The sequence below is a fragment of the Dendropsophus ebraccatus genome, chromosome 5 (genome assembly GCF_027789765.1).
Source record: "Dendropsophus ebraccatus isolate aDenEbr1 chromosome 5, aDenEbr1.pat, whole genome shotgun sequence".
NCBI classification, from domain to species: domain Eukaryota; kingdom Metazoa; phylum Chordata; class Amphibia; order Anura; family Hylidae; genus Dendropsophus; species Dendropsophus ebraccatus.
In genome coordinates, this window is record NC_091458.1 from 65,505,979 (window position 1) to 65,532,869 (window position 26,891).

At 44.8% G+C, this 26,891-nt stretch overlaps 1 protein-coding gene across 4 annotated transcripts; it reads left to right on the top strand.

Moving 5' to 3' along the window:
- The first annotated feature begins 3,505 nt into the window (after positions 1 to 3,505).
- Positions 3,506 to 24,515, top strand: LOC138793627 (retinol dehydrogenase 7-like). 4 transcript variants are annotated; one of them, XM_069972286.1, is made up of 5 exons: positions 3,506 to 3,608; positions 19,820 to 20,142; positions 21,935 to 22,193; positions 23,345 to 23,508; positions 24,257 to 24,515. In XM_069972286.1, the coding sequence occupies exons 2-5, from the start codon at positions 19,830 to 19,832 to the stop codon at positions 24,478 to 24,480; spliced, it is 960 nt and encodes a 319-aa protein (XP_069828387.1). In that variant the 5' UTR covers positions 3,506 to 3,608; positions 19,820 to 19,829; the 3' UTR covers positions 24,481 to 24,515. The 4 variants fall into 4 exon arrangements, with proteins under 4 accessions (XP_069828387.1, XP_069828386.1, XP_069828385.1 ...); XM_069972285.1 differs by having other exon boundaries at positions 3,506 to 3,602; XM_069972284.1 differs by having other exon boundaries at positions 3,548 to 3,628.
- The last annotated feature ends 2,376 nt before the right edge of the window (positions 24,516 to 26,891 follow it).

Below are 26,891 nucleotides of genomic sequence, written 5' to 3' on the forward strand. Positions count from 1 at the left end.
CAGAATGCAACATTGGTCAGCACAATGTGAACACTACCTTACAGCAACATATATCTCATGGCTATGAGTCATGCTCTGAAAAGATCCAAATGATGTGGTTAACATAGTGCTGTCTATCCTTCTTCGTTGCTACACTTATGATGGACTTATTTTATTAATTACTTTGTATTTCTAATTACCTTTATTATGAGGAACTTGCAAGTGGGTAATTTCAAGCAGTCACTCACTTTAGCACAAAAAGGGTTAACACTGCACATTGCCTTACAAAGAACTCACTAAAACACAATGGCACAGGTGGACTTTGATTGCCTCCTATCAGAGAACACTTGAAAAAGATGGACACCTGAAACAACCAATGGAATGTCAATTTTAGTCACTTGTTTGATATAAAAGTTTGATTATCACTTGGGGATATGAGCTTGAAAATGCCTGTGTGAGACGGGAGCACTTAGAGTGCTAAGATCTCTTGGAGCGATACCTGGGGTGGAGACCTTTGCCACATCAAGGGTTATCCTGGCCTGGAGGATCAGAGTTTGGACTTTGTAGCTATATTGCTGGCTATTCATTATTATATTATTGTATTCTGGTCATGGTAGATAGTTTGTTGTTGCAACTGTGATAGTCTCGATGACTGTTGATTATTTTGGGTTGTTTGTCTGATTTTTTTTTTTTATTATTATTAGTTTGTGTTCTTTTTTAGGATTTGTGGTGGGATTATGTGTTATTATACCTTTGTAGAATTTATTTGTAAGTTTTGTTTCTTTTCTCTTTCACACAGTCCACTTGTATTTGTGTATAATAAAATTCCTTCTGTTTATATGAGTTGTTGTTTGCTTTCTTCACTGACCACCCCCTAGAATTTATGTGGGAAGATTATTTTTCAGTATTATTATGCTTTAATATTAATATTGTCGATAATCATATTTCTTATACCCTTACACTTGTACCTTCCGAAATGTAAAATATTGCAGAAAATGCTCACGCTATAGGACTTAATAAAAATTTGCATTATTATAAGATAGTTGTCAGAGACAAGACTAAACCTTTAAAGAAGCAGTCCAAGTGTCCTGCGCGATACTTTATTGCGGTCCTATGTCGCCGCTTGGATCCTGCGGGTGCCGATGTGACCTCTTTAGTTTTAACGCTGCAGCTCAGGAGGCTGGAAGTCAGGGTCTCCAATGCATCTCTACGAGAGTGCTCTTTAGAGATGCATTGAAGACCCTAACTTCTGGTCTTCAGTAGACCTATAGAAAGAAGAGTGGTCAAAAGAGCTGTAACGTCACCGCCAGCAAGATCCGACCAGAACAAAGCAGCCCCCAGGACACCGATCATCATTGGTAAGTTCTGTATATGCATGAGCCTGCCGCAGGGGAAAGAAAAAAAAACCTGAACTGCTAATGATGATAAGCATACAATCCCTTTACAAAATTCAAATGAATCTGTCATCTGCAATTCATGTTCCAAACACAAAGTGCCTTTTATATATCCAGCTGTGCTTCTATAAAATGGAAAAATTGGTTTATTCTCCAGTGCAAAGTGTCAAAGAGGCTTTCCCAAGCTCCTGATCTGCCTTCTTTCACCATGTCCTCTCCACCAATTAGCAACCTCTGGAAAGGCAGAGTTCCAGGTAAGTACCATTCTAGTAAGAGGAAAAAAAAAGCTGGTTCCTGCAGAGTGACTTTCCTGGGCCTGGCTAGCCAGCTACCAGGGCCCCCAGCCAGGTTCCACTAACTGTTCCTGTCCGTGTTTCTTCAACCGTTCCTGCATTCTAGCCATGTCTGGCTAGTACTCCTAGGGTGGGGATACCAATGGGACTGAGGGGCTATCATAAACTTCTTCTCTTTAAGCCGTGCAACTTCTAAAGGCCTACTTTATTCATGTGCATTGTTGTATCATGTATGGCTAAATAAAGTGAACTGGAATTGAAGCGAGTGCCGCATCATATGTATTCTTGCAGATGTATGATGAACTCTTTACTCTGTGTATGCTGAGCAACGCGATATCCACGGGAGGTTTCCAGGTGAGCCGAATCCATTTGACTGCAGTAAGGTGGGGAGATAGTGCCGTGACTCTACAGCTTGCATTTATGTTTCTAAAGGAGATTCAGTCTAGACAGCGGATTGGGAAAGAGCAACTACGCTGACTAAGGGTCCATTTACACAGAGAGATTTATCTGACAGATTTTGGAAACCAAAGCCAGGAATGGATTTGAAAAGAGGAGAAATCTCAGGCTTTTCTTTATGACCCATTCTCTGTTTATAGTCTGTTCCTGGCTTTGGCTTCAAAGATCTGTCAGATAAATCTGTCTGTGTAAACGCAGCATTACCCCACTGCAACTTGACAGGACCTAATAGGAAACCCCAATGGCTGGCTTACCCTTAAGTGGGGCCTGCACTACTGGATGTGTCACTCGGTATTCTTCAAAGTTTATAACTACTGACACTAAAGTGGTTATAGCCCTTCAAGCTGAGTACAATATTATATCGATAGCCTCCTTTACTCTCAAGTAACAAGTCTACAACCTAACAACAAGTAACTTCCTATAAGAGACTGTCAGAAATCCTAAACCCTATTTTTAGCATAACTGCTGAAGAAGCAACCTAAATGTTAATAGGAATCCTGCCATGCCAACTCTTCAGCTACTATTTCTGCACCTTACATACAAAGAAACTGTGTATTTTTTGTACTGCACCTTTAACTACAAGTAAAACGTTAACTTGTTAAAGTTCTCTGGACTCTGGGGTATTCTAGTCTTGCACCATCACACTACAGGAACACAGAGACTAATCCTTTAACAAGCATGTGTTGGGACCCAGGGAGGGCATATACCACTCCAAGCCCTGTGACACGTGTTGCAGCAGTACCGCAACACCTAGGCCTTGCAGGTAACAACTAGCACCCCTGGGTTACCACACTGCTTTGTGTGAAGTCTTATAAACACAATCACCTTACTGTGCAAGCAACCTCAAGAAAGTGTGTTATGGAACTGTAATGTGCTTATACAATTATACAACTTCTTATTGAAGATTACAAGTGATCGGTGTCTCTTTGCACCTTTGTTGTGTTTTGTTGTGGGCATAAAGAATTGTCTTGTGTTATTGCTTATCTCAAATTGCCCAGGAAGGGAGGAAAAAGAAACGCTAGTGTCTACACTATCACCTGCTCAAGGTCCCAAAAGAAGGAGAAAACAGATAGGATATACTTTGTTAAATTCTGTTGAACACCAGAACAGCACGTTGCACTGTAGAAGCAGCTCTGTGATATGTCTGCTGTCTCATCTATGCTTTCACACATCTCGTGCCTGTCTTATGACTAGTTCTTCCTGTCTGTTCATAGTGCACCCCCACCCCCATCCTGTGTACTGAAGAGGAGTGGCTACCACATAACTCTGAACCTTACACAGTGCTTTCTTCTAATGTTGTGTATACTGCCCTTTGGTCCTTATCTGTTTATTTTACACAGAAGGAGGGGGATCTGATAGCAGTCATAAAGTCCATATCCATGTCCAAAAGCAGCCTGTGACATTAGTCCCGTCAGGAGCCATTTCCTTCTTACAAAGTGTAGATTCCCATCAGTTCCTTCCTTCGGCTGTGAGCTGAGAGGTACAAGTAAGAAACCGCATGCAAATGTATTTCTAACCCTAATTTTCCATAGAATTTGCCTAATAGAGCAAGCCATAGACTAATTCATGTCAAGCTCAGTGCATCCTGGGCTGAACGTAATATTTTAAACATAGATTCTCTGCTTCTACCTGTTTGGTTAATATTATAACTCCTTTTTTATGATGCATTTGTCTTTTTAAAATAGTCACATTCTAGTAAATTAGATATTAACTAGTTAATTAAGTGAACATAGACAGAGCTACAGTATACGTCAGCATTCACAGATTACACAGAACTGGCTCTGGTTGCTGCTCTGAACGTGACAGTGGAATATATAACACTCTGCTCCAATAACATACTTTGCAGTGCTGAACCTGAATCCTCCCCTTTTTGACATCCCACCTACTTTACAGTTCTCTCCGCCCTTTTCCCCCCTACAACTTTTCATTTTAAATTTGGTTTTTCACACAAGAACATAAAGAGGTTGAGATTTTATATTTAAGCATCCAATCTTTCTTTCTTTTTGATAACTGTGCAGAGGCTAGAACAGGCATGTCCAAACTTTTTTCAAAGAGTGCCAAATTTGATGAAGTGAACATGTGCGAGGGCCGACCATTTTACATGCTACATGCTATATGCTTTATAACACAGGCAGATAATAGCAAGCTGGATACCTGGGGGGCCGTAAAAGTTCGGAACGCGGGCCGCAAATGGCCCTCCGGACGGACTTTGGACATGCCTGGGCTAGAAGAAACTGAGGACACTGCGGAGGCAAAAGATAATATCATGGTTGCTTGATGGTTGATAGATTTCACACACCTGTGGCAACAGGACTGAATGGAAAATTATTGGGGAGGGATTGGTTAGTGTACAGGGAACAAGGCTAGGAGACAGCTGCCCAGAGATTTGGTGTAACTGCCATTCAGTAAAATAAATTACTGCACATTTAATAAGGTAAATGCTAACACAAACAGTAAATTCCTTAAAGATGTTGTGTCACAAAGAAAACTACATCTATACTGATGCATTATGTTAATTGAAACATATTTCCAACATACAATCATTTCTTAAAATATCATTTAAAAGATATAGAGTCACTAATGGCCCCATGTGCCTGCATTGTTTGATAACCTGTTGCCTTGGTTAAGCCCTACCAGGCACCCACTAGGTTGGGTCACTCTTGCTCAATCGCAGTCAACACATCTGTCCCATTAGTCCTGGCATATTATTTTCACGTAACATGTAAGCAAGGGGTTATAAGAAAGTGTCTGCGTTGTTGCATGGCAATAGCAGGGTCACAGATCAGAGAGGAAACCAGGGATGGAAAATGGTACAGAGATGTAAATGACTAAAAACAGCATCTGTTCTCCTTGACATATATGTATGTGATACACATCTGATCCTACCGTCTTTGCTTCATGGCACCACCCCTTTAAGTCCAACAAGATAACAGTGAGGACAACATTTTTGCATGGAATGTTCACCACTGGCGAACACAATAATGATGTGTATGGCTTAACAAATTAATCAGTGATCTCTGATGAGGTTGATCATTTATAGGCTATGTACACACACATTGGAGTTTCATTGCGTTAACGCAATAAAGGATGGCTTCATGGCAATTAAATGGTTAATTACTGCAACAAAGTGATTCATGCAGTAACACAATGAAATGATGCAACACTGCAATGATCAATTACTGCAATTAAATTGTGCTTTCACATTGCATTTCTGCATGTGTGAACACAGCCATAAGCTGTTCAATTCAACCTAATTAAGAGAATAAATATTGACATATGCCTCATATGTCATCCAAAATAACTCAACCTACAATGCGCTGTCCCGCCACAGCCACTAATTAGCTGAGCAGGACACCAGGGTGCCGGTGTAGCAGGCCAGATTAACCCCCATCCAGATTATACCCAGGTATAAAATGGCCTAGGCCAGAGTATACCCCGGGGTATAAAATAGCCTAGGCCAGAGTATACCCCGGGGTATAAAATAGCCTAGGCCAAAGTATACCCCGGGGTATAAAGTAGCCTAGGCCAAACTATACCCCTCCAGGCCAGAATATACCCTGGGGTATAAAATGGCCTAGGCCAGAGTATACCCCGGGGTATAAAATGGCCTAGGCCAGAGTATACCGCGGGGTATAAAATGGCCTAGGCCAGAGTATACCCCGGGGTATAAAATGGCCTAGGCCAGAGTATACCCCGGGGTATAAAATGGCGTAGGCCAGAGTATACCGCGGGGTATAAAATGGCCTAGGCCAGAGTATACCGCGGGGTATAAAATGGCCTAGGCCAGAGTATACCCCGGGGTATAAAATGGCCTAGGCCAGAGTATACCCTGGGGTATAAAATGGCCTAGGCCAGAGTATACCCCAGGGTATAAAATGGCCTAGGCCAGAGTATACCCCGGTGTGTAAAATAGCCTAGACCAAACTATACCCTGGGGTGTATACCCAGAGTATACCCATCCAGGCCAGAATATATCCATCTAATGTCGAACCAGGCCACAGTATACCCCTAGGGATAAACCCTACACCTGGGGGTGTAAAACAGCCTAGGCCATGCTATATCTCTCCGGGCCATACTGTTATTACTTCACTGGTTTTCTCACCCCTGGCCCAGGCAGCAGTATACACCAGGGCATATATTTTCATACCGAGGGGTGTAATATAGCCAAGGCCATGCTATAAACCTGGGGACAGTCTAGCCCAGGCCACAATATATCCCTGCAAGTCACTGTTTTTCTCAGTTCTGACCCAGGCTACAGTATACCCCAGGGGATATATTCTATACCAGGGGGTGTAAAATAGCCTAGGCACGAATATATCCCTTAAGGCCATAATGTTATCGCTTCACAGTTTTTTTCCCTTTATCTCTAATTTGTAGAAAAGTCTGCAGATATTTTATTTTTTTTATCATACTCGGACACACAGCTGTTTCCTCTAGTTGATAAATACAGTACAGTGCTTACATGGAACTGACAGTAGGTGGCGCTGTCCCATCACAGCATCATCTGCACTGTTTAAGCAGGTGGAGGTTTTTATAGGCTGTGCAAAATTTTACGGTTGTTGCGCAAAAATCATCATTAGACGCAAGTGCCTTGAAACATCTATTTATTGCACAATTTATGCGTTTTTTGCAGTCCGTTTTTTCTCATCGCTTTTGGCAACAAAAGGAAATTTATTGAAAACGGATCAAAACGCATTGTTTTTAGTGTACACAAAAATGCGGTCAACCACAGTATTTGTTTACGCTAAAAAAAGGATGCATTTTTATCCGTTTTTTATTATGGAAAGGAAAACTGATTAATGGAAAGACTGGAGGCACTCAAACACTTCCTTTTTACTCATCCATTTTGCAAAAAAAAACAAATAAGGAAACTGCGAACCCAGTCTAAAACAGTTTGGCTACAAAGCTATGCTAGGGTAGGATTTTCTAATGAAAACTAGTTAATAGGACAACCCCCCTCCCCCTTGCATAAATTGAAAAAAGGTGCAGGCATTAAAAACTGATGTAAAATAGCACAAAACCCTTAAAGGGGTATTCCCCCCAAAATTATTTTTGCATTAATATGTTGCCCACCCGTAGCTTTCCATCTTTCCAATATCAATGTATTAAGGATTCTGCACAGTTTTGCTGTTATCCAGCTGCATTCATCCCCATGGAATGCATAGAATCATCAGACCTCAGTCCACACCGACATTCCTGGCCCCGACCCTCCGAGACGGCATCAGGTGTCCTCAGTCCCAGCACAGTGAAGTGACTGAGAACACTGATGGGGTGGCTGCTGTTAGAGAGGGAGACAGTCATCAGCGCAGCTGTCACTGTCTCCCTCTCTAACAGCAGCCACCTGGTCACCCCCAGCCCAGAGCTCACCCCCTGTGTGCAGAGCCTCCGATGCACCGTCCAGCACTCACCCACAGCACACAGCCCCCCGCCCCACAACCAACAGCCCCCCCCCATCACCCGTGGCATCCCTCACTTACCCGCAGCATAGCCTCCGCACTTACCCTCGGCCCCCCGCCCCCCGGCAAGCTCTGCCCCCCCGCAATTGCCCACGACAAGCTCTACGCACCCTTGCGATCGCCCACGTCAAGCTCCGCCCCCTATCACCAGCGGCACCCGACCCCGCGATCACCGCCCAACCCCTCCAACGCACGATCACCAAGTGGCACCCCCCCTTCGTGATCAGCCATGGGGCACCACCTTCACCCGCGGCACTCACCATCTCAGCTCTGCTACTCGGTCAGTGCCATCTCAGCTCTGCTACACCTTTCCCCCAACTCAGCTCTGCTACACCTTTCCCCCAACTCAGCTCTGCTACACCGTCCCCCCCAACTCAGCTCTGCTACACCGTCCCCCCCAACTCAGCTCTGCTACCCAGTCATCCCCAACTCAGCTCTGCTACACCGTCACCTCAGCTCTGCTACACCGTCACCACCAACTCAGCTCTGCTACACCGTTACCCCCAACTCAGTTCTGCTACACCATCACCGCTAACTCAGCTCTGCTACATTGTCATCCCCAACTCAGCTCTGCTACACCATCACTTCCAACTCAGCTTTGCTACACCGCCATCTCAGCTTTGCTACACCGTCATCCCCAACTCAGCTCTGCTACACCGTCATCCCCAACTGAGCTCTGCTACACAGTCACCGCCAACTCAGCTCTGCTACACTGTCATCCCCAACTCAGCTCTGCTACACCGTCACCACCAATTCAGCTCTGCTACATTGTCATCCCCAACTCAGCTCTGCTACACCGTCCCCACCAACTCAGCTCTGCTACATTGTCATCCCCAACTCAGCTCTGCTACACCGTCACTTTCAACTCAGCTTTGCTACACCGACACCGCCATCTCAGCTCTGCTACATTGTCATCATCTCCTTCATTGTCTCAGCTCTGCTACTTCACCATCATCAGGCAGAAGCATTGCATGATGGGAAATGTAGTTTCCTATCTTGGATATAGATCGGCTTTTAGAAAAACTTGTAACTGAGGAACGGCAGCAGCTAGAAAGATGGGAGATGGCTCAAAATACTCAGAGGGACCTGGTGAGTAAGGCCAGCTAGGTTTGGGAGCATTACATTTTTTTAGCTCTTGGGGGGAATACCCCTTTAATAAGTCTTGGACAGGTATTTATGAAGTGGCTTATTAGCCACCCGCCGCGCCCCCCCCCCCCCCCCCCCCCCCAAAAAAAAAAAAGAAAACATAATGATAAATGTCCCCTATGGCCCAGTTCACACTGAGCAAGAATGTCAAAATTCCGCGGCGGAGCGCTTCGCCGCGAAATTCCGACGTTCTTGCTCAGTGTGAATGGGGCCTATGGGGAGGCAATCAATCAGATTCTACCTTTTTATTCCTCACAGACTCTTTTCTAGGGGCAACTGAAGGAATTGGCAAAAAACATTTGTTGTTTGTTCTCCCTGTCAAATATGTTTTATACAGCTGTCCTTGTAGTCATATTTGGGAACCTTGGGGGAGATTTATCAAACATGGTGTAAGGTGAAACTGGCTCAGTTGCCCCTAGAAACCAATCAGATTCCACCTTTCATTTTCCAAAGAATCTGTGAGGAATAAAAGGTGGAATCTGATTGGTTGCTAGGGGCGACTGAGCCAGTTTCACTTTACACCATGTTTGATAAATCTTCCCCCAAGTTTGATAAATCTCCCCTTTTTGTTTAGATTTTTAAGATTTCCATCAGTAGCTTCTCACTTAACTCAGCAGACAAAGCCGAATCCCCAATAAAATGTTGAAAGATTAAGTATTTATTGTGTATATAAATCATTGCTACTGATTTCATGGGGGTATAAAATGGCCTGAGGGGGTATGAATTGGCCTAGGCCGAAATATACCCCGGGGTATAAAATAGCCTAGGCTAAAATATACCCGGGGTATAATCTAGCCTAGGACATTTTAAACCCGGGTATAGTCTGGGCTGGGGGTATACTCTGGCCTGTTACATCGGGAGCATAAGAAGCAAGCAGGAGCGCAGCCAGATAATGTTTTAGCTGGGCAACGCAGGGTTAAGTGGGAAGGGGCTTAGCATACTCGTACCTGCGAGTATGTAAAACCATAGAAAATTACAGTACACAGGATCGCAGGGAAATTTCGCTGCGGAACATGCAGCATGAAATCCGCTGCAGATCCTGTACGTGTGAAGCTGCCCTTAACCTCTGTAAAAAATGAAGAGACGGAAAAAGACTCCTTTATAGATTTCTTCTGTGTCAATGCCACTCCTGGCTTTGGCAAAAAATTAAAGGGAACCAATAACGGCGAAAATGCCCCTAATGATAAAGAAACGGGCTGGTACATCACCCAGCACACTTCCCAAACACAACACTCCTGTACCCTCTGTGCCCTCCTTGATTACACCGTAATCTTACATTTCTGAAGTCCCGAGCCCAGGACCCTGCCTAGCTACGCCCAGGACCGTGACTAGATCAGCCCACCGTGACTACACCTAATTACCATACAGCGCGGGACCTCAAAAATGTAAGATTGCGGTGTAATCAAGGAGAGCACAGAGGGTACAGGGGTATGTTTGGGAAGCGTGCTGGGTGATGTACCAGCATGTTTCCTTATCTTTAGGGGCATTTTTGCCGTGATTGGTTCCCTTTAAATCCATAATGAGGAACAAATATTAACGAATATAATGTGTGACACTAGCCTTACTGCTTCAGGAGTCAGATAGACAGCAATGCTGTGTGCATTCAGACTGTTAGGCTACATACAGTATGGTGTCTATGTGGCTTTACATTAACCCTTTTAAATCCTTGATATAACTATAAGTCATGGGTCGAATGGCAAATAGACCATACCCTAAATGGTAATTGTACCTTGCACAATAATAGTGCCCCATTTTTGCCCCACACATTACTATCTTTCTTCTTTGTGTCTGCACATAATAGTGCCCATTTTGTTTGTTACAGTAGTAGTTCCCCCTTTTTGTCCCTACACAATATTTGTGTAGGCACTATATAGTAATAGTGCCCCCCCTAGGGCACATGTAAAGTAATAATGCTACCACAAAGAGAGAATGCCTCTTATGTATGACTCCTTTTACACGGGCCGATCACGCAAAAATCGTTAAACTGTTTAATGTAAGTGATAATCTTCTGGTGTAAATGCGGTAATGATCAAACAGCAAATGAAAATTTGTATGTTGTTGCTCACATCTTTTGAGCTGACCTCAAAATCATTAATTGTTTGAAAGTCTTTCAGTATTAACGTAGAGTCCCACTACGGTGGTTCTTTTATTCTTACATGCCCAGGTAAAACTAGTTCACTCAGGTGCCAAAGCTAGTGCAGTTAATGCTGTGCCCTACTTCCGCCACTAGGTGTCTCAGTCCCCCTGTGCACAGCTGCAGTTTATGTGTAATGTCTGCCTAACTGTGCCTTCAGGGTGCGTTCACATGTAATGGATCCACAGCGGATTTCTCGCTGTGAATTAGCAGCAAGATCCGCTGTGGATCCCTGCCCTGTTCACTTATGGGCAGACAAACTCGCAGCGGGATGCATCCCGCTGTGAGGTTGTCAGCAGCCCGCCCCATTAACCCCCCAGCCGCCAGAGCGTATACTTCACCTGGTCCCCGTTTCGGCTTGCTTCGGGGCTTCCGACATCTTCACATCCCGGTCAGCCAGTGTGCTGCGGCGGGGCAGCGCACTGACTGGCCGCGTGGGATGTGCTGGAAGCCGCGAAGCAAGATGGAGCGGGGACCAGGTGAAGTATACACTCTGGCAGCTGGGGGGTTAACGGGGGGGGGACCACAAGGGGGGACCCGCGGGGCCCGCAGGGCCCCCCATCAACCACTCTTGTGACCGCAAGCATTTTTTTGCTTGCGGTCACAAGAGGCTGACTCTGTCTGCCCCCGGCTGATGAGTGGCTGCCTGGGGTGTCGCGTCCTATCCCCGGCAGCTCGCGCATCATAGAGATCCCTGTGGCTGGGACTTCCTGCACAGGGAGCGTCTCTAACGTGCGCTCCCTGTGCAGGAAGTCCCAGCCACAGGGATCTCTATGATGCGCGTGCTGCCGGGGATAGGACGCGACACCCCCGGCAGCCACGCATCAGCCGGGGGGAGACGGAGGCTGAAGAAGGATAGAGGATCAACAGGAGAGCGTGTTAGGTGAGTTGTGTGTATTTTTTTATTTGCTTGCACGGGGCCATCTATAGGAGGAGGGGGAGAGGGGGCTCATCTATAGGATAAGGGGGAGAGGGTTCTATCTATAGGAGGGAGAGGGGGGCCATTTATAAGGGGGAGGAGAGAGGGGGGCCATCTATAAGGGGGGGAGAGAGGGGTGCCATCTATAAAGGGAGGAAGAGAGGCGGGGCCATATATAAAGGGGGGAAGAGAGGGGGGCCATCTATAGGAGGGAGGGGAAAAGAGGGCCATCTATAGGGGGTGGGAGAGGGGGCCATCTATAAGGGGGAAGAAGAGGGGGCCATCTATAGGGGGTGGGAGAGGGGGCCATCTATAAGGTGGGGAGAAGAGGGGGCCATCTTTAGGGAGGGGGAGAGAGGGCCATCTATAGGAGGTGGGATAGGGGGCCATCTCTAAGGGGGGGAGAGGGGGCCATCTATAAGGGGGGGTACCATAGGGGGAGAGGGGGCCATCTATAAGAGGGGATACACAGAGGGGGCATCTATAAGTCAGCCTACCTACTAAATGAGGGCCAAAAGTGCCAGTACAGATGTGCAGTTTGTAGAGAGATGAGGATGGTGCCAGAGTGAGGAGCCTAATATGTTTCTCTGGCAGACTCTGTGGATTTGTGGCTCCGAGAAGTTCTCATAATGGCCCAGGGCAGATGGAGAAGACGTCCCCTGTGAGTCACCTGATATGACTGCACTGTAATGTATATGGTGTACAGAGCCTATGTAGGGCTGGGTCAGCCTCTATATGACTGGATGAGGTGATAGTGATCTGTGTACAATGGATGTTATTCAGTAGCAGCGGTGGTGTTAGTCAGTATGTGGTGGTGTTAGTCAGTAGCAACGGTGGTGTTAGTATGTGGTGGTATTTGTAGCAGCGTTGGTGTTAGTAAGTATGTGGCGGTGTTCATCAGTATGTGGTGGTGTTCGTCAGTATGTGGTGGTGTTCGTCAGTAGCAGCGGTGGTGTTAGCCAGTATGTGGTGGAATTATTTGTTACTTGTTATCTGGTACTGTGTTTTTTATTGGTCTTTGTATACAGGATTTGGTCAGTAACAACATGGTGGTGATGGTAGTGGTTGTGGTGTGGCGGTAATATTTCCTTCCTATATACTGGTAATATTGGTCTTAGTATACAGTATTTGGTCAGTTAGAGTATGGCGGTAATATGTATGGTGATAATATTTGACACATATATACACATATATGTATATACACATACATATATATATATATATATATATATATATATATATATACACATACATACATATATATACCAATAGCATCACTTGGTCATGAAAGGGGGGGGGGGGGGCAAGTTGACCTCTCTCACCAGGGCCCACGAAACATTAACTATGCACCTGCATGTTATATACTATATATTTGCACTAGCACTTGTGAGCAGTATTGATCATTTTTGTATTGCACTAAAGTTAACGTCTGGTTAAGTCATCTTTATCAACGCCCCTGCAGTTACACCTGCACCTCACACTATTCCTACCGAAGGCTCGGTGCCTGTGTTTCTGGGGGTGGGTATTACCCCTCCTGGCCACCGTGACCAGTCGCGCCAAAAAACCAGAGCCCACCGGCTGGTACAATACCAGTATCTAGCGCCCTGAGCCATGGCATAAACACATAGATACGAACACAATTATGAACATTCATGGTATATATACGGCCGCAATTATGATCTTAACAACATCTATCAAAAATAAAAAATAAAAACAATGCTTGTCGTTCGCTAAACGATGGCTTAAACAATTTATCTGTACATGTAAAAGGTTCCTAAGTGTCCACTTAGAGTTCTCTTGCTATTAACAGTTTCCCCTTACTACCCCATCACATTTGTATTGCCCCTACAGAAATGAGGTGTCTCCATACAGTAAATGCACCTCCCAGTAGCAAAAAAATACACATCCAATCCCTCTCCCACAATGAGGAGAGCATAGGCCTTTTCTAACCTATGGCCTAAACCATACAGTGCGGCATACAGTGGTGGCAGGCGCAATCATAATAGCCATGTGTCACCTATGTGGGTGGACATAATGTATACTTTATTCTGCCTTAATTCACAGTGTTTTATTTGCAATGTACTGAGAGCACTGTGAACTAGGAGTGTGGTATGTTAAAGAGCTGCGGGCCCCCTCCACCCAGTCAATAATAGGGAGAACACTGTCTCAGCAGCAGGAAGCGAGAGGAGTTTGCAGCAGATGAATACACTGGTCTCCTAGTTTCCAGCACTTGCAGTGTGCTGCAACTGATAAACTGTTAGTTTGGGGGGGGGGGGGCATTTTTCTGGGTCCATTGTGGGCACCAGTGCACCTAGAAACCATTCTCTGTTTGCTCCTGGAGAGTTTCACTTCACTTTTCCTTGAGTTTGTACTTCTCTCTGCTACACCATGTATTTTGGGAGGTTTCCACATAAAGTGGCATGCTGCCAACTCATGCTGGCTAAGGGGAAATCCTGGCATTTTAAGTACAGAGAGCTCTTGATGTCCGCCATGGCTGTAAAAGCAAAGTGTAAGTACACAAATTCTTACTTCTACACAGTGTTCTGTGAAAATGCTCTTTGCCTCCATATCTCCCCGCATTGCAATTTAAAGCGGTTGGCCACTTATTAGTAAAATTGTTCATTGTACAGTACTAGTAGATGTACTCATGCGATGCCCTGGCCCCTAGGGGCCACTCCGCAGTATAGATGGTGCTAACAGGCAGGAATCGGGGCAGCTGTAGGATAATGTGGTCACGGTGTAGGCATGAGGGTGATACAGCTGGAAACCGGGCTCCTGACCATGCGGGGATACTGGGCATGCGATTCTTCGTTGTCCTTAGTCAGGGCACCAATAGGTAGTTGTATATTTATTGTAACGGTGGTAACTAGTAGCAACAGTCTCTGCGGATGCAACCGGGTATAAGGCAGACTTGAATAAGGCAGAGTAATGGGTGATGCTGCAATAGGCTGTGAGAGTAGCGTGCTGAATGATGGGAGTAGTAGTGAAACTGAAGTTGAGATGCTGGGTGGAATTAGACTTGAATGAAATACTTGCTGTTGATGATTAGAGAAGATGATGAGAGAAATGACTGAAGAATCGACACCCAGATGAGAATCTTGAGACAGAAACACAGCCAGTGGACTGGAGCAGCAGAGCACACGCAGGCCTCTCTCTCTTGACAGGGGAGAGAGAACAGACACACAACTTGTCCCCTGAAGGTGGAGAACAAGACTTAGGTAGAACAGGAAGTGACATGGTAACCCCAGCCAAAGCTCGATGACCATTGGGGATACCATGGCAACAGGGCACAGTCACGTGACATCCAGCCATTGCATCATCACACTGCAGTGTCCCAGAACAGCCCTTCTTATGCTCATACTTTTATTATAACCAGTTCTGTTCTGGAAAGCTATGGTCCACTGCAAACTGCGTGTATTGTGTCACCCCTGCAGTATTCAGGTCTGCTATTCCATTCATTTATTGCATGTATATTCAGGTATCAGTGCCTAATGGTATTATGTCGCCTCCTAGTGTTCAAGTATGGTACTTCTCATGTATATTTTTCTGTATATGCCTAATGGTGTGGTGATGCAATGGCTGGATGTCACGTGACTGTGCCCTGCTTCCATGGTAACACCAATGGTCATCGAGTTTTGGCTGGGGTTACCATGTGACTTCCTGTTCTACCGGAATCTATTCCCTACCATCAAGGGAATAGGTTGTGTGTCTGTCCTCTCTCCCTGCTAAGAGAGAGGCCTGCATGTGCTCTGCTGCTCCAGTCCACTGGCTGTGTTTCTGTCTCAAGTCTCAAGATTCTCATCTGGGTGTCGATTCTTCAGTCATTCTTCAGTTCCTCTCATCATCTTCTCTAATCATCAACAGCAAGTATTTAATTCAAGTCTCCTTCCACCCAGCATCTCAACTTCAGTATCACTACTACTCCCATCATTCAGCACGCTACTCTCACAGCCTATTGCAGCATCACCCATTACTCTGCTTTATTCAAGATTGCCTTATTCCCGTTTGCATCCGGAGAGACTGCTGCTACTAGTTACCACCGATACAATAAATATACAACTACCGTTGTTTCTGAACCTTGGCATTGGTGTGATAATTGGTGCCCTGACTAAGGACAACGAAGAATCGCATGCCCAGTATTCCCGCATGGTCAGGAGCCCGGTTTCCAGCTGTATCACCCTCGTGCCTACACCGTGACCACATTATCCTACAGCTGCCCCGGTTCCTGCCTGTTAGCACCATCTATACTGCGGAGTGGCCCCTAGGGGCCAGGGCATAGCAACACCATTAGGCATATACAGTGAAATATACATGAGAAGTACCATACTTGAACACTGGGGGGTGACATAATACCATTAGGCACTGATACCAAAATATACATTCAAGAAAATGAATGGAATAGCAGACCTGAATACTGCAGGGGGGTGACACAATACACACCGTTTGCAGTGGACCATAGCTTTCCAGAACAGAACTGGTTATATTAAAAGTGTAAAGACAAAGTGACAAATAACTACTCTGTTCTGGGACACTGCACTCACAACACTTACTGACAGCAGCTCCCTGTGTACCTCAGAGCTAAAATAAGACTCCCCTCCTCCAGGCTGTGCTGTCCTGCTCGGCAGTGATTCTGTCCATAACATGGCCGACATGGAGGAGCATGTGACCATACCCCTCCCTATGTTTCCTCCATAGGCATATACAGGCTCCGTGGTGGACACTAGGGATGGGGTATGGTCACATTATCCTCTATGTTGGCCTTCTTACGGACAGACTCATCACAGAGCAGGACAGCACAGCCTGGAGGGGGGGAGTGTGATTTTAGCTCTATGAGGTGTAAAGGGAGCTGCTGTCAGTAAGTGCAGTGAGTACATTTAATAATACTGGACACTGAACAATTTTACTGTAAAGTGATCTACCCCTTTAAATCAGCTAATTAGGGATATATGAAAAATTTCTTAGTAAGTAGTAGCCAATAATAGGTTCACTTCAAGGAAGCCCTATATGATAAACTATACGTATCAATTAAATTACCCTTTTAAGGCTGCAACCACTGTGTAGCTTACTAAGCATTGCCTGCTGCTCTTCTGTCCTTGTTTTTGTAGTGAAAGACTCATTGGCAAATTATAAAAGTGTAGTTGGGGCTACCATTTTTGGAAAGGATGTACCTTCTGCCAAATGAATCTGCCAATTCCAACAGCTGCAGAAAAGACCTGAAATGCAGACAGAGGAATAGAGATTGTCTCTACAATACACCAAAAGTAAATCAAAGTCTCCCAGTGCCTTCTTGATTCCCATCTAGCTTGTGTTATGGCTGCTAAACTTGCTGTTTCTGCACAGCACCTCACTGATTTTCAGTCCATTAAAGACCAGATTCACACATCCGTGACATTTGGTCCGCAAGCTGGCTGTATATCACGGATTGAACTCTATGGAACTTCCTGCACCTACATAAGAACCAAGTGAGGCCGCATCACTGGGGGAGGGGAGATTGATACACTGGGGACACCGGGCCTGCCTCCAATGGATAGAGCGGCCCCCTATTTGCATAACAAAAACCATCGCAGACAGGAGGAACCTGGTGGTGCTTTAAAAAATGGACCGCGTCACCAGCATGTATGGCGCCAGCACTGTCAAGATTTGCACTACTTTTCAATCATCTAAGTGGTTTGTTCTCTTTAAAGGGGTTATCCTGCGCTACAAAAAAAACATGGCCACTTTCTTCTATAGACAGCACCATTCCTGTCTCCAGTTCAGGTGTGATTTGCATTTAGGTTCCATTCACTTCAACAGAACTGAGTTACAAAACCAACACCTAAACTGGAGACAAGAACGGTGCTATCTCTGGAAGAAAGTGGCCATGTTTTTGTAGCACTGGATAACCCCTTTAAACACTACGCTGTTGTACTGGCATAGCCATGTCATTTCTGTAGCATACAGCTGTAGCCTTTCTGGAGCTCGCTGTAACAATGAATTATGATGCAGGGAAACCTGTTAGAGTTCAGTGTGTGATATACAGCCAACTTAGGACTGCATATCACAGATGTGTGAATCTGCCCTTAATCTCTGCTCACAGCACATGAATCTGCAAGTCTTACAGGAACTACAGCTCTGAAACACAGTGCAAGCAGGGACTGGATGGGGCCTGCTACTATTTCCCCATCCATGGTCCCAGTGGTATCCCACCACTGGTGTTTTTCTTTCTCCTGTGCACCTGTCAAAAAAGCCTTTTTCTCTCTGGTAAAAGTGGTGGATGAAGGATATTAAGTTTCCCAACTAGGTGCCAGTGTTTTTATCCTTATATGTATAGCACAGCTTAAGGTAGTCATGGGTTAATGTTTATGTATACCATGTATTTATCGCTGACCAATAGGAGGTGCTCTTCTCTTCTAACCTATCTCTTTTCTTCTTGCTCTTGCGTACTCTCATCCCCACTATTCACAGGCAGGCATAGAGAGGCCCCTGTAGGAGGAGTTTCACTGATGGAGGAAGTGCAGTTAGTTCTTACTAGATTATCAGAAAAGCAACAGCCCCTGCAGAAGTCAAGCCAGGGCCTGGCTTGTGCCAGGACCCCTGTCAGGGTTAGAAGTCAGTTGAGTCTAGTAACTAAAGTGAACAGATGCAGTTAGAGACCAACAGATCTTTTACTACTACCACCACTTTACTATGCAGTACTAAGCAAACAAAAGAGAGAGGAGTAACCAAGGAACACCCTGACCCACACCAGGAACATGTGTAGAAAGAGCAGGGCAGTATCCTGACACGAGAGGAACTGGCCTCGATAGGACAAAGCAGCCAGTACAGAAGGCCTACGTATCCTATTGCGCAGTTCAGGTAACTGGGACCCTCGGATACCTAGCTACACCTGGATAACCACGGCTGAGGCTTGTACTACCCTACTGGGACAGGCTCTACGATACCAGGGGGCAGAAGGTGGTCAGACACAGTCTATACACAAGTACAAGTAATACTTCACTATTGAAGATATCTCCAGGTTCCGGCAGAGTACATAGCTACACTGGGTTAGGGCTCCTCTGGCAAACTCCTCTCCTCTACTCTACAAGCACTGCTACAATTACCTCTCTCTTTTGCTACTCTACAGCACCTCCTCCAAGCACAAAGGCCAAGCACTCTCGTGTACCAAGAGTTAAAACGTGTACTGGTATATTGAAAAGCCTTACAGTAAAGCTGTTATATTTTTATACTACCGGGACTCTGTCATCTTCTATCTGCACCTATACACACAACCGCACACCTGGGGTTATTTTTCCCCCTTTTGTGGGTGGCGGTACCGACAGTCCCAGTAGATCAGTCGCCACTCAGGACTACCGTGACAAGAGCCCAAGAGACCTACAACAATGCGGCAGGTTAACGGCCATTTGGGGAACACAGCCAGCCATACTAAACAAACAGGTACCAACATCACAGATGTGTGCTGGACTAGCACTGGCATCACGACACTAACATCACCGGTTGAGCTGACACAAACAACCACCACACTATCACAATCCTGGTGGCAGATTTTCCTTGATACACATGCAGCCTGAATGTGACACTCTCTGCCCCTGGCAACTGGTCTTGTGAGTACCATTACTTAGCAACAGGAATGCATAAGACACCTGGGAGAGGAAACCCGGGAGAGGAGTGTCTTGCAACTGGAATCAAAGCGTCACATACAAGGAAGGGACAGGTATGTCCAGGAGGGTGTAAATACCAGACATTATCCGTTATAAAAGGGCTTATGTCTGACCCATTAAATGGTGTGGGTTTCATACATTCTCTGCAGACAGAACAGGGGAGAACAGCCTGCCACATGTGCAGCAAGTGCAAAAAAAAAAAAAAAAAGGATCTCTAGTTACTACTATTGTTATGAGGGGCATCAGAAGGCCAAAACATTTACCTTACATTTACCGTATTGAAAACTTAAACTGAGTCTTAGAAGTTCTGACATGCAGTTTTGGTAAATGAAGCCCTGAGAAAGAAAAGGGTCTATGCTGTCAGAATAATTCTTTGTTAATAACTTGTAATTTGTTTCTTTTCAGGACCTGCATCATGTGGCTTCTGCTCCTTGTCGCAATAGCCTTATTCTGCCTCTTCAGATGGAACGAAAGACATTTGATCCTACCAAATCTCCTAGATAAATATGTACTGATCACCGGATGTGACTCTGGCTTTGGAAACACAGCAGCCAAACAGCTGGACAAACATGGCATGCATGTACTTGCAGCATGTCTTACACAGAAAGGAGCTGAAAGTCTGAAGAAGGAAACATCTAGCAGGCTGCAGACTGTCATTCTTGATGTCACTGACAGCGAAAGTGTGAATGCTGCCGCTGCATGGGTTGCAGCTATTGTAGGAGAGAAAGGTCAGTTCATTTACCTCTCTTTTTAATAGTAGCATTAGCTAGGCACACTGTCGGAATTTTAGAAAAATTAAATACTAAACCACTTGAATGCTTCACAGAACAGTTGTTAAAGTGATAGTACAGAGTAACTTTTAGGATCGAGTTTAGACACAGCGGTTTGCGGAGTATGATTGCCCCCCCCCTCTCCCATCACGTGAGCCGGCCCACTCCTTCTAATTACAATCAATGGAGCAGACGGGCTAACTTGCAAGATGGAGGCGGGGAAGTGCTCCAGACCATGGATTACACTGCTAATAGCACAGAAACATACCTTCATCCCCTGCACCCAGTGCACAATAGGGGGCTGTCAGCAGGTTAGATCTGTCTAACCTGCTGATAGTTCCTCTTTAAATTTATTATTATTCAACTTATTATATTAAAATCATTATATATTTTCAAACATTGTATTAATTTTTTTAACATTTAGACTATATTCACAATTGTACTCTACAGTGTGTAGGCCTTAGGACCTTCAGTATGAGTAGAATTATGTTTAATTAAAGCAACTCTGTACCCACAATCTGACCCCCCAAAACTGCTTGTACCTTCAGACAGATGCTTTTAATCCAAGATCTGTCCTGCGGTCCGTTTGGTGGGTGATGCAGTTATTGTCCTAAAAACAACTTTTAAACTGGCAGCCCCGAGCCCTAAGGGAGTATCTGTGCCCTAACTTTGCACCACCCCTCCGTCCCTCCTCCCCACCCTCTTCATCATTAGAAATGCCACTGGAACATTTTCTCCATGCTGAACATTTGCACAGGTGTCTTAATGATCCAGCCCATGTGCCATTCTCTCACAGCTGATGAATAGGAGACAATCTGCTTGGAGCACTGCTAATGATAAGGAGGGCGGGGAAGAGGGACAGAGAGGGTGTGCTAGCCTAATGCATACACAATGTAGGCCACTCCCGTAGGGCACAGGGCTGCCAGTTTAAAAGTAATTTTTTAGCACAATAACTGCATCACCTGCCAAACGGCTTGCAGGACAGATCTTGGATTAAAAGCAGCTATGATTTAAGTCAGGCCATGTCCCCTTTCCAAGTTCTCTGTCCACTTCTTCTAAGGTGTAAACCCACCCAAAAGTCGCAAATTTATGAGCGACAGAGCAATTTCCAATAAATGTAATTGCTTAACAAATTTATGAAAAAAGATCACAGTGGCCCAGTGGGAAAAAAATATGTTTCAGATATTTACCTAGACATTAAAAGTGAATTTCGAAAACTAAAAATGTATACATTAAGGGGGACATGTATCATGTGGCGTATCTTTTTTGTTCAGCGGAAAGAGCAGATTTGCGAATATTTTATCCGCAAATCGGCCGTTTTGCGAATAAAATATTTGCAAATCGTCTCTTTTCGGCGGGTACGCCAGGGGGGCGGGGAGGGGGTGTGGAGGGGGCAGAATGGGGGGCGCGGACTCATAGTCCGCGCGATTCAGCATTTTTTTCACTTAAAGATACGCTGAAAACCTACTCCAGCCCTCAGCTGGCGTAGGTTTTCGGCTGTGCGCACCAGAGCGCACAGGATTTATGTAGAGACAATCCGCCTCTACATAAATCTCCATAGCGCCGGAGATGCAGGGACATTTTTAAGTCCGGCGTAAAAAGCGTCGGACTTAATAAAATGTCTCCCTAAATCTATATGAATCAGACAAATTTAACTAACAAACATAAAATACAAGATAAAAATAAAATGAATCATATCACAACAAAATATAAGTTTTTCACCTATCCAATGTCTACTTTCTAATTGTAGGTCTCTGGGGTGTAGTGAACAATGCTGGTATTTCTGTTCCAAGTGCCCCAAATGAATGGCTGACTAAAGAAGACTTTTGTAAAATCCTGAATGTGAATCTTTTGGGAGTTATCGATGTCACTCTTAAAATGCTGCCTATGATTCGAAGAGCTCGTGGACGTGTAGTGAACGTTGCAAGCATTGCTGGTAGACTAACCATCTGTGGAGGGGGATACTGCATGTCAAAATATGGAGTGGAGTCATTCTCCGATAGTCTCCGGTAAGCAATACTTATTATTCTATTTTTATTTTGCTCTGTTGAAGTTCACCATCTAAAAAAAAGCTTTTTCTGAATATTTGCTGTCATTGAAACAATTTTATGTGTGAATGTAATGATGATATACTGTATATGATATGTAATATTAGAATCAAAAGCATATGTTTGTTGGAGAAAAGTGTTCAATTGATAACAGGCTCCAGTACCTTGTTGAGCCACCTCTAGTCTGGATTCAAGTTGAGGTACAGTTGGGCATGGAGTCATACAGATTCTGTATAGTATCCTACGGCACAATTGCTCACAGAAGTTGCAGCTGGGCCTGTAGATCCTGTCACTTGTAGATTTATGAATTGATTCTCAATGAGTGTTTTATCTGGTGATTTGATAAGTTAAGGAAGTTTTGCTATCTAGTGAAAATATACCTGGGAAAACCTTGCTGTCTATGGGTGAGCATTATCCTGGTGAAAAGTACAGGATACATATTTTATTTATATGATATTTTCTGTGTCCTTTTTTTCTTCTTTCTGACATCATTAACAGCACCCATTGTACAATTTTGTAGTGTCTACTTAAAGGAGAAGTCCGGCTTGGGGGGGAATCATTTTGGGAAGGGGGTGGGGGGGAAACAGTAACCTGTCCCGATTCCCACCAGAGCCACGCCCCGTTCCTGGACCCCACCATTGTCATCTGCGCTCCCCTGCGGCTACGCCACAACCCAGCTGACAGATGACCCCCTCAGCCAGTCAATGACTGGGACGGGACACCACTGCAGTCAATGATTAGCTGAGCGGGCTAAATCCCACCCATCTGTGACGTTTAACCCGGGTTGTGACATACCAAGAACCTATGAGAAAATGACAGCATATTGTCTTTTCTTTTTTCCCCCCAACCCCTGCCTGTAATGATTTTTTGCCCATCCATACTTTCCCCCCTACCTCCACCCCCCGGCTTTCTCCTAATCCCAAACAACTCTGTACTATGCAGGCACTGACAAACTATGCTCCTATGCAGTATGTCAGAGATATTCTCACTTATATGCCTTATCAAGATTGGAGGCACAAAAAAGGTACAAAAATGCCTTATGCACCACTGTGGCACTTGAGATACTCTAGTACCACAACCTTATTCAAGATGACTGTATTTGCATTTTACAGCCGCGAGATGAAGCCATTTGGGGTGAAGGTCTGTATTATAGAACCTGGTTTCTTTGCAACGCAAGTAACAGATGCAAAACTGATCAAAGACAGCATCAATAAAGCCTGGAGTCGAGCACCAGATGAAATCCACAGGAGCTATGGACAGAAATTCTATGAACAATGTGAGTGTATTAGCCAAGGAATTATGGAAATTTTTACAATTAGACTTTTGGATATTTGCTGCCAAATATTTGTAGAAACTGAAATATACCTAATGTAGACAGTCAATCTGTATGTATATTATGTACATACATGTGGGGAGGTGTCAAGCATCTCTCAGTACCCACCTAAAACAAAAAATAGCCAGATTCTAGCAAATCAGACAGTTGTTAGATGCATTCTGGTAAAGGGCTACTACAATGTAATCTCTGAGAACAGACTGTCAGGGCAGTCCAAGGCCCTTACTTGTTGCTTGTGTGACTGAACTACTGATACAGCCGTCTCATGACAATGCATTAAGCTATAAAAGAAAAGAAAAAAGGAATTAAAATTAAGAACTTACATCTACACAAGCAGGATTGATAAAATCACAGCGCTAAATGAAATAGTCCATAACACAGCTCCATAAGCTAAGTTGAGGAGGAACAAAAGATGAGACTAAAATTGATAAATGGGCGGGTTCGGAAGGTGCTAAATAAACTACTAAAATTGGGAATTTAGGTTAACATACAAAAACAATAAGGGGGGAGGGTAAAAGGCACTATAAAGCCAGAAAAGAACCATAGGCCATGTAATGTTGAGCCCGGCTATCAAGTCCACAGGTGTCTTACAGTTTTGCTCTAAATAATTTTCTTCTACATTGACCTTTTTATACATGCTCTGAGTGTAATATTACTTGTAACAAGTCTTGTTTTTTGCTTCTACATTCAGATTGTAAAACTGTTGACTTGTCTTTGTCGGCGTCCAACGCAAAATTGTCACTGGTGTCAGATGCCATGGAGCATGCTCTGACTGCTGTCCGACCCAAGACACGTTATTCTGCTGGATGGGATGCCAAACTCCTTTACCTTCCTCTTTCTTACTTACCTACTGTAATAACTGATTTTCTCATTGTTAATGTATTTCCTAGGCTAGCAAAGATTTCTCATAAATAAATGTGCCCATACATTACATTATAACCATATCTATATATGCTGGTGTACCTGTTTCTTACTACAAAATAACACCTCTATACGTGATTCTTCAAAGTATCTGCTATGCTATGGGAACATAATAAAATAGTGATACTTACCTGTCCTATTGCTCCCCACATCGTCACTGCTTTCAGTCACTCAACGGCCTCCTATATCTCCCAGCCATGTGATGTTGCAGCCCTGGCCAAAAATGCCCACTAAGCCAGTCAGTGACTGAAGCGGGACACCTCCTCAGTCAGTGACTGACTGAGCAGGTGTTTCCTGTGGTGTCACCAGAACCCAGGAGATTTAGGAGACTGGAGGGCGGCAGTGAGCAGTGGCGCTGCGGCTGAAGGGGCACATGGATGGGTAAGTATCACATTATTACTATGTTCCCACTATCCCTGCCCTCTCTATTTTTTACCTTTTTCCTGAGTGCCCCTTTATTAAATGAGGACCCCCTCTGATCAGCTTATTTTTATTTTCCAAAGCCTCTCTATTGGAAGAAGTGTACAATCCACCACCTATTTTTGACAGCTTGTAAGAGGGGAGGGTGTGAGTAGATGAAACTCTCAGAGCAAATATCTTTTTGTATTGTCCCAGCACAGGTGTAACTCTAAATCTTGTCTGTCACCTGCCAAAAGGTAACGGTCAGGTGTCACACTCTGGGATTACAGGTGCCTTTCTGCACTTTCACCACTTGGTGTCTCACGCTCCCCTGTTTGTTTGCACAGCTGACGGAAAAGGGTTAACTGTTGTGTTTTTTGTTCACTGTTCTGACCAGTCACTTGTGCAGGTACCACACACACTCTTCCCCTATTACACTTCTCCCTTCTCCTGTTTTGAGGATGTTCCCCACCAATAGGAGGTTAAGCCCAGTCACCCCTATATAAGCTAGTTAGTTCCTGCTGGGAGGGTCTTCTGCTGTGGAGTTAGAGAAGGACAGAGACACAGTTTGTTGGAGTTTGTGAGAGCCAAGTAACTATGCATAGATAAGCCCAAAGGTAAGGTATCTGTCACCTGGGTTTAATCTTGCCTACACCTGCGATGCTTCTAACAAGTCAGGGCAATCTAAAGTCAAGGATTGACCCTCAGTGGAACAAAGGGCCTAAGCCGAAGTATTCCATTGATACCTGCTTAATCTTCTTCTAGTTCAAGCCTGGGACTTGTTCTACCAAACCTGACAGTCTCTGGATTCATTCGGCAAAAGGCAATCTTCCTCAGTTCACGTCTCTTAACCGTGAGTATGAGGATTTCTTCTGCAACACCAAGTCACTCTCTACACCACCCCTGCAGAGTACTGTACTATTTAGGCAAGGCCCACATGAAAGCCCCTATACCAGCTCTCAAGCCAAGTAACACTTCTTCTATCACCTTCTATTCTCTACCTCAAGCAATACCAACACCTGTACCTGCACCTAGTACGCTAATTACTCTGTATTGCACTGAAGTTTCTAAGTAAAGTCATCCTTTGTTTAATTGCTGGTAAAACCAAAAGGTGCCAAAAATGACAAAAAAAATGACCTGGAGATTGCGCTCACCACCAAACAACGTAGTAGAAACCGATGGTCACATAAAACACGATTTATTCAGTCCAACAATAACACGTTTCAGGGCTATGGCTCCCCTTCGTCAGATTCAGGACAAACATGTGGTTGGCTGTCAGTGGCATACAGTACCTACCATGAAGGCAGAACAGGCTTCCTCGGGCCCCCTTCCTGCAGGGGCCCCATAGCAGTTGCCTTCCCTGCCTTCATGGTAGCTACGCCACTGGTGGGGAGTATTGACTGCTCTATACACAGTTTTTCTATCCGGCAGAAGAAAATGGTTATGTGTCAGGGCCCCTGGGAACAAAGAGACACAGGACAAGTGGGCCCTATAGCTAAAACCCCCCACGCTGTCCCTACCTACTTGCCACAATCCGCTCCAAGATGGCGGCGAGCAACTGGGCGGCGTTCCCTACGCTGCAGTACGTGCAAACACAAAATAAGACAAGACGAAACTCACACAATAAAAGAATATTTGTGGGGGCAAGGTTGGCAACAAACGGGCAGCAGAAGTACAGAAGCAAAATCCACAAGAAAGGTCGAGGTCACGAAATCCAGGTCAGAATCACTAATACAAATGGAAAGGAGATACTAGGGCAAGGCACTATAACAGACAGTAGACAAGGTAAACGGTGAAACAGAATCCAGAGACAAAAACAATATGAACTGAGAACAGAGCAAGGAACACTGAACCAAAAACAAAGACTAGAGAGAAACAGACAAATTAATCAGTAAACCAAGGAAACAGGCAGTATAGCAAAGGCTGGATCTAGCTGTACGGACTAGCTGGACAAAGCTATCAAGAGCCCAGACTGAAGGGAGGGATAAGCCTATAAGGGAGCAGAA

What these genes read in the sequence shown, in the direction of transcription:
- LOC138793627 (XM_069972284.1), top strand. An exon ending in AGCTATTGTAGGAGAGAAAG is followed by an intron (nt 20,143 to 21,934) that starts GTCAGTTCATTT and finishes TTCTAATTGTAG; the next exon opens with GTCTCTGGGGTGTAGTGAAC. An exon ending in TCATTCTCCGATAGTCTCCG is followed by an intron (nt 22,194 to 23,344) that starts GTAAGCAATACT and finishes TGCATTTTACAG; the next exon opens with CCGCGAGATGAAGCCATTTG.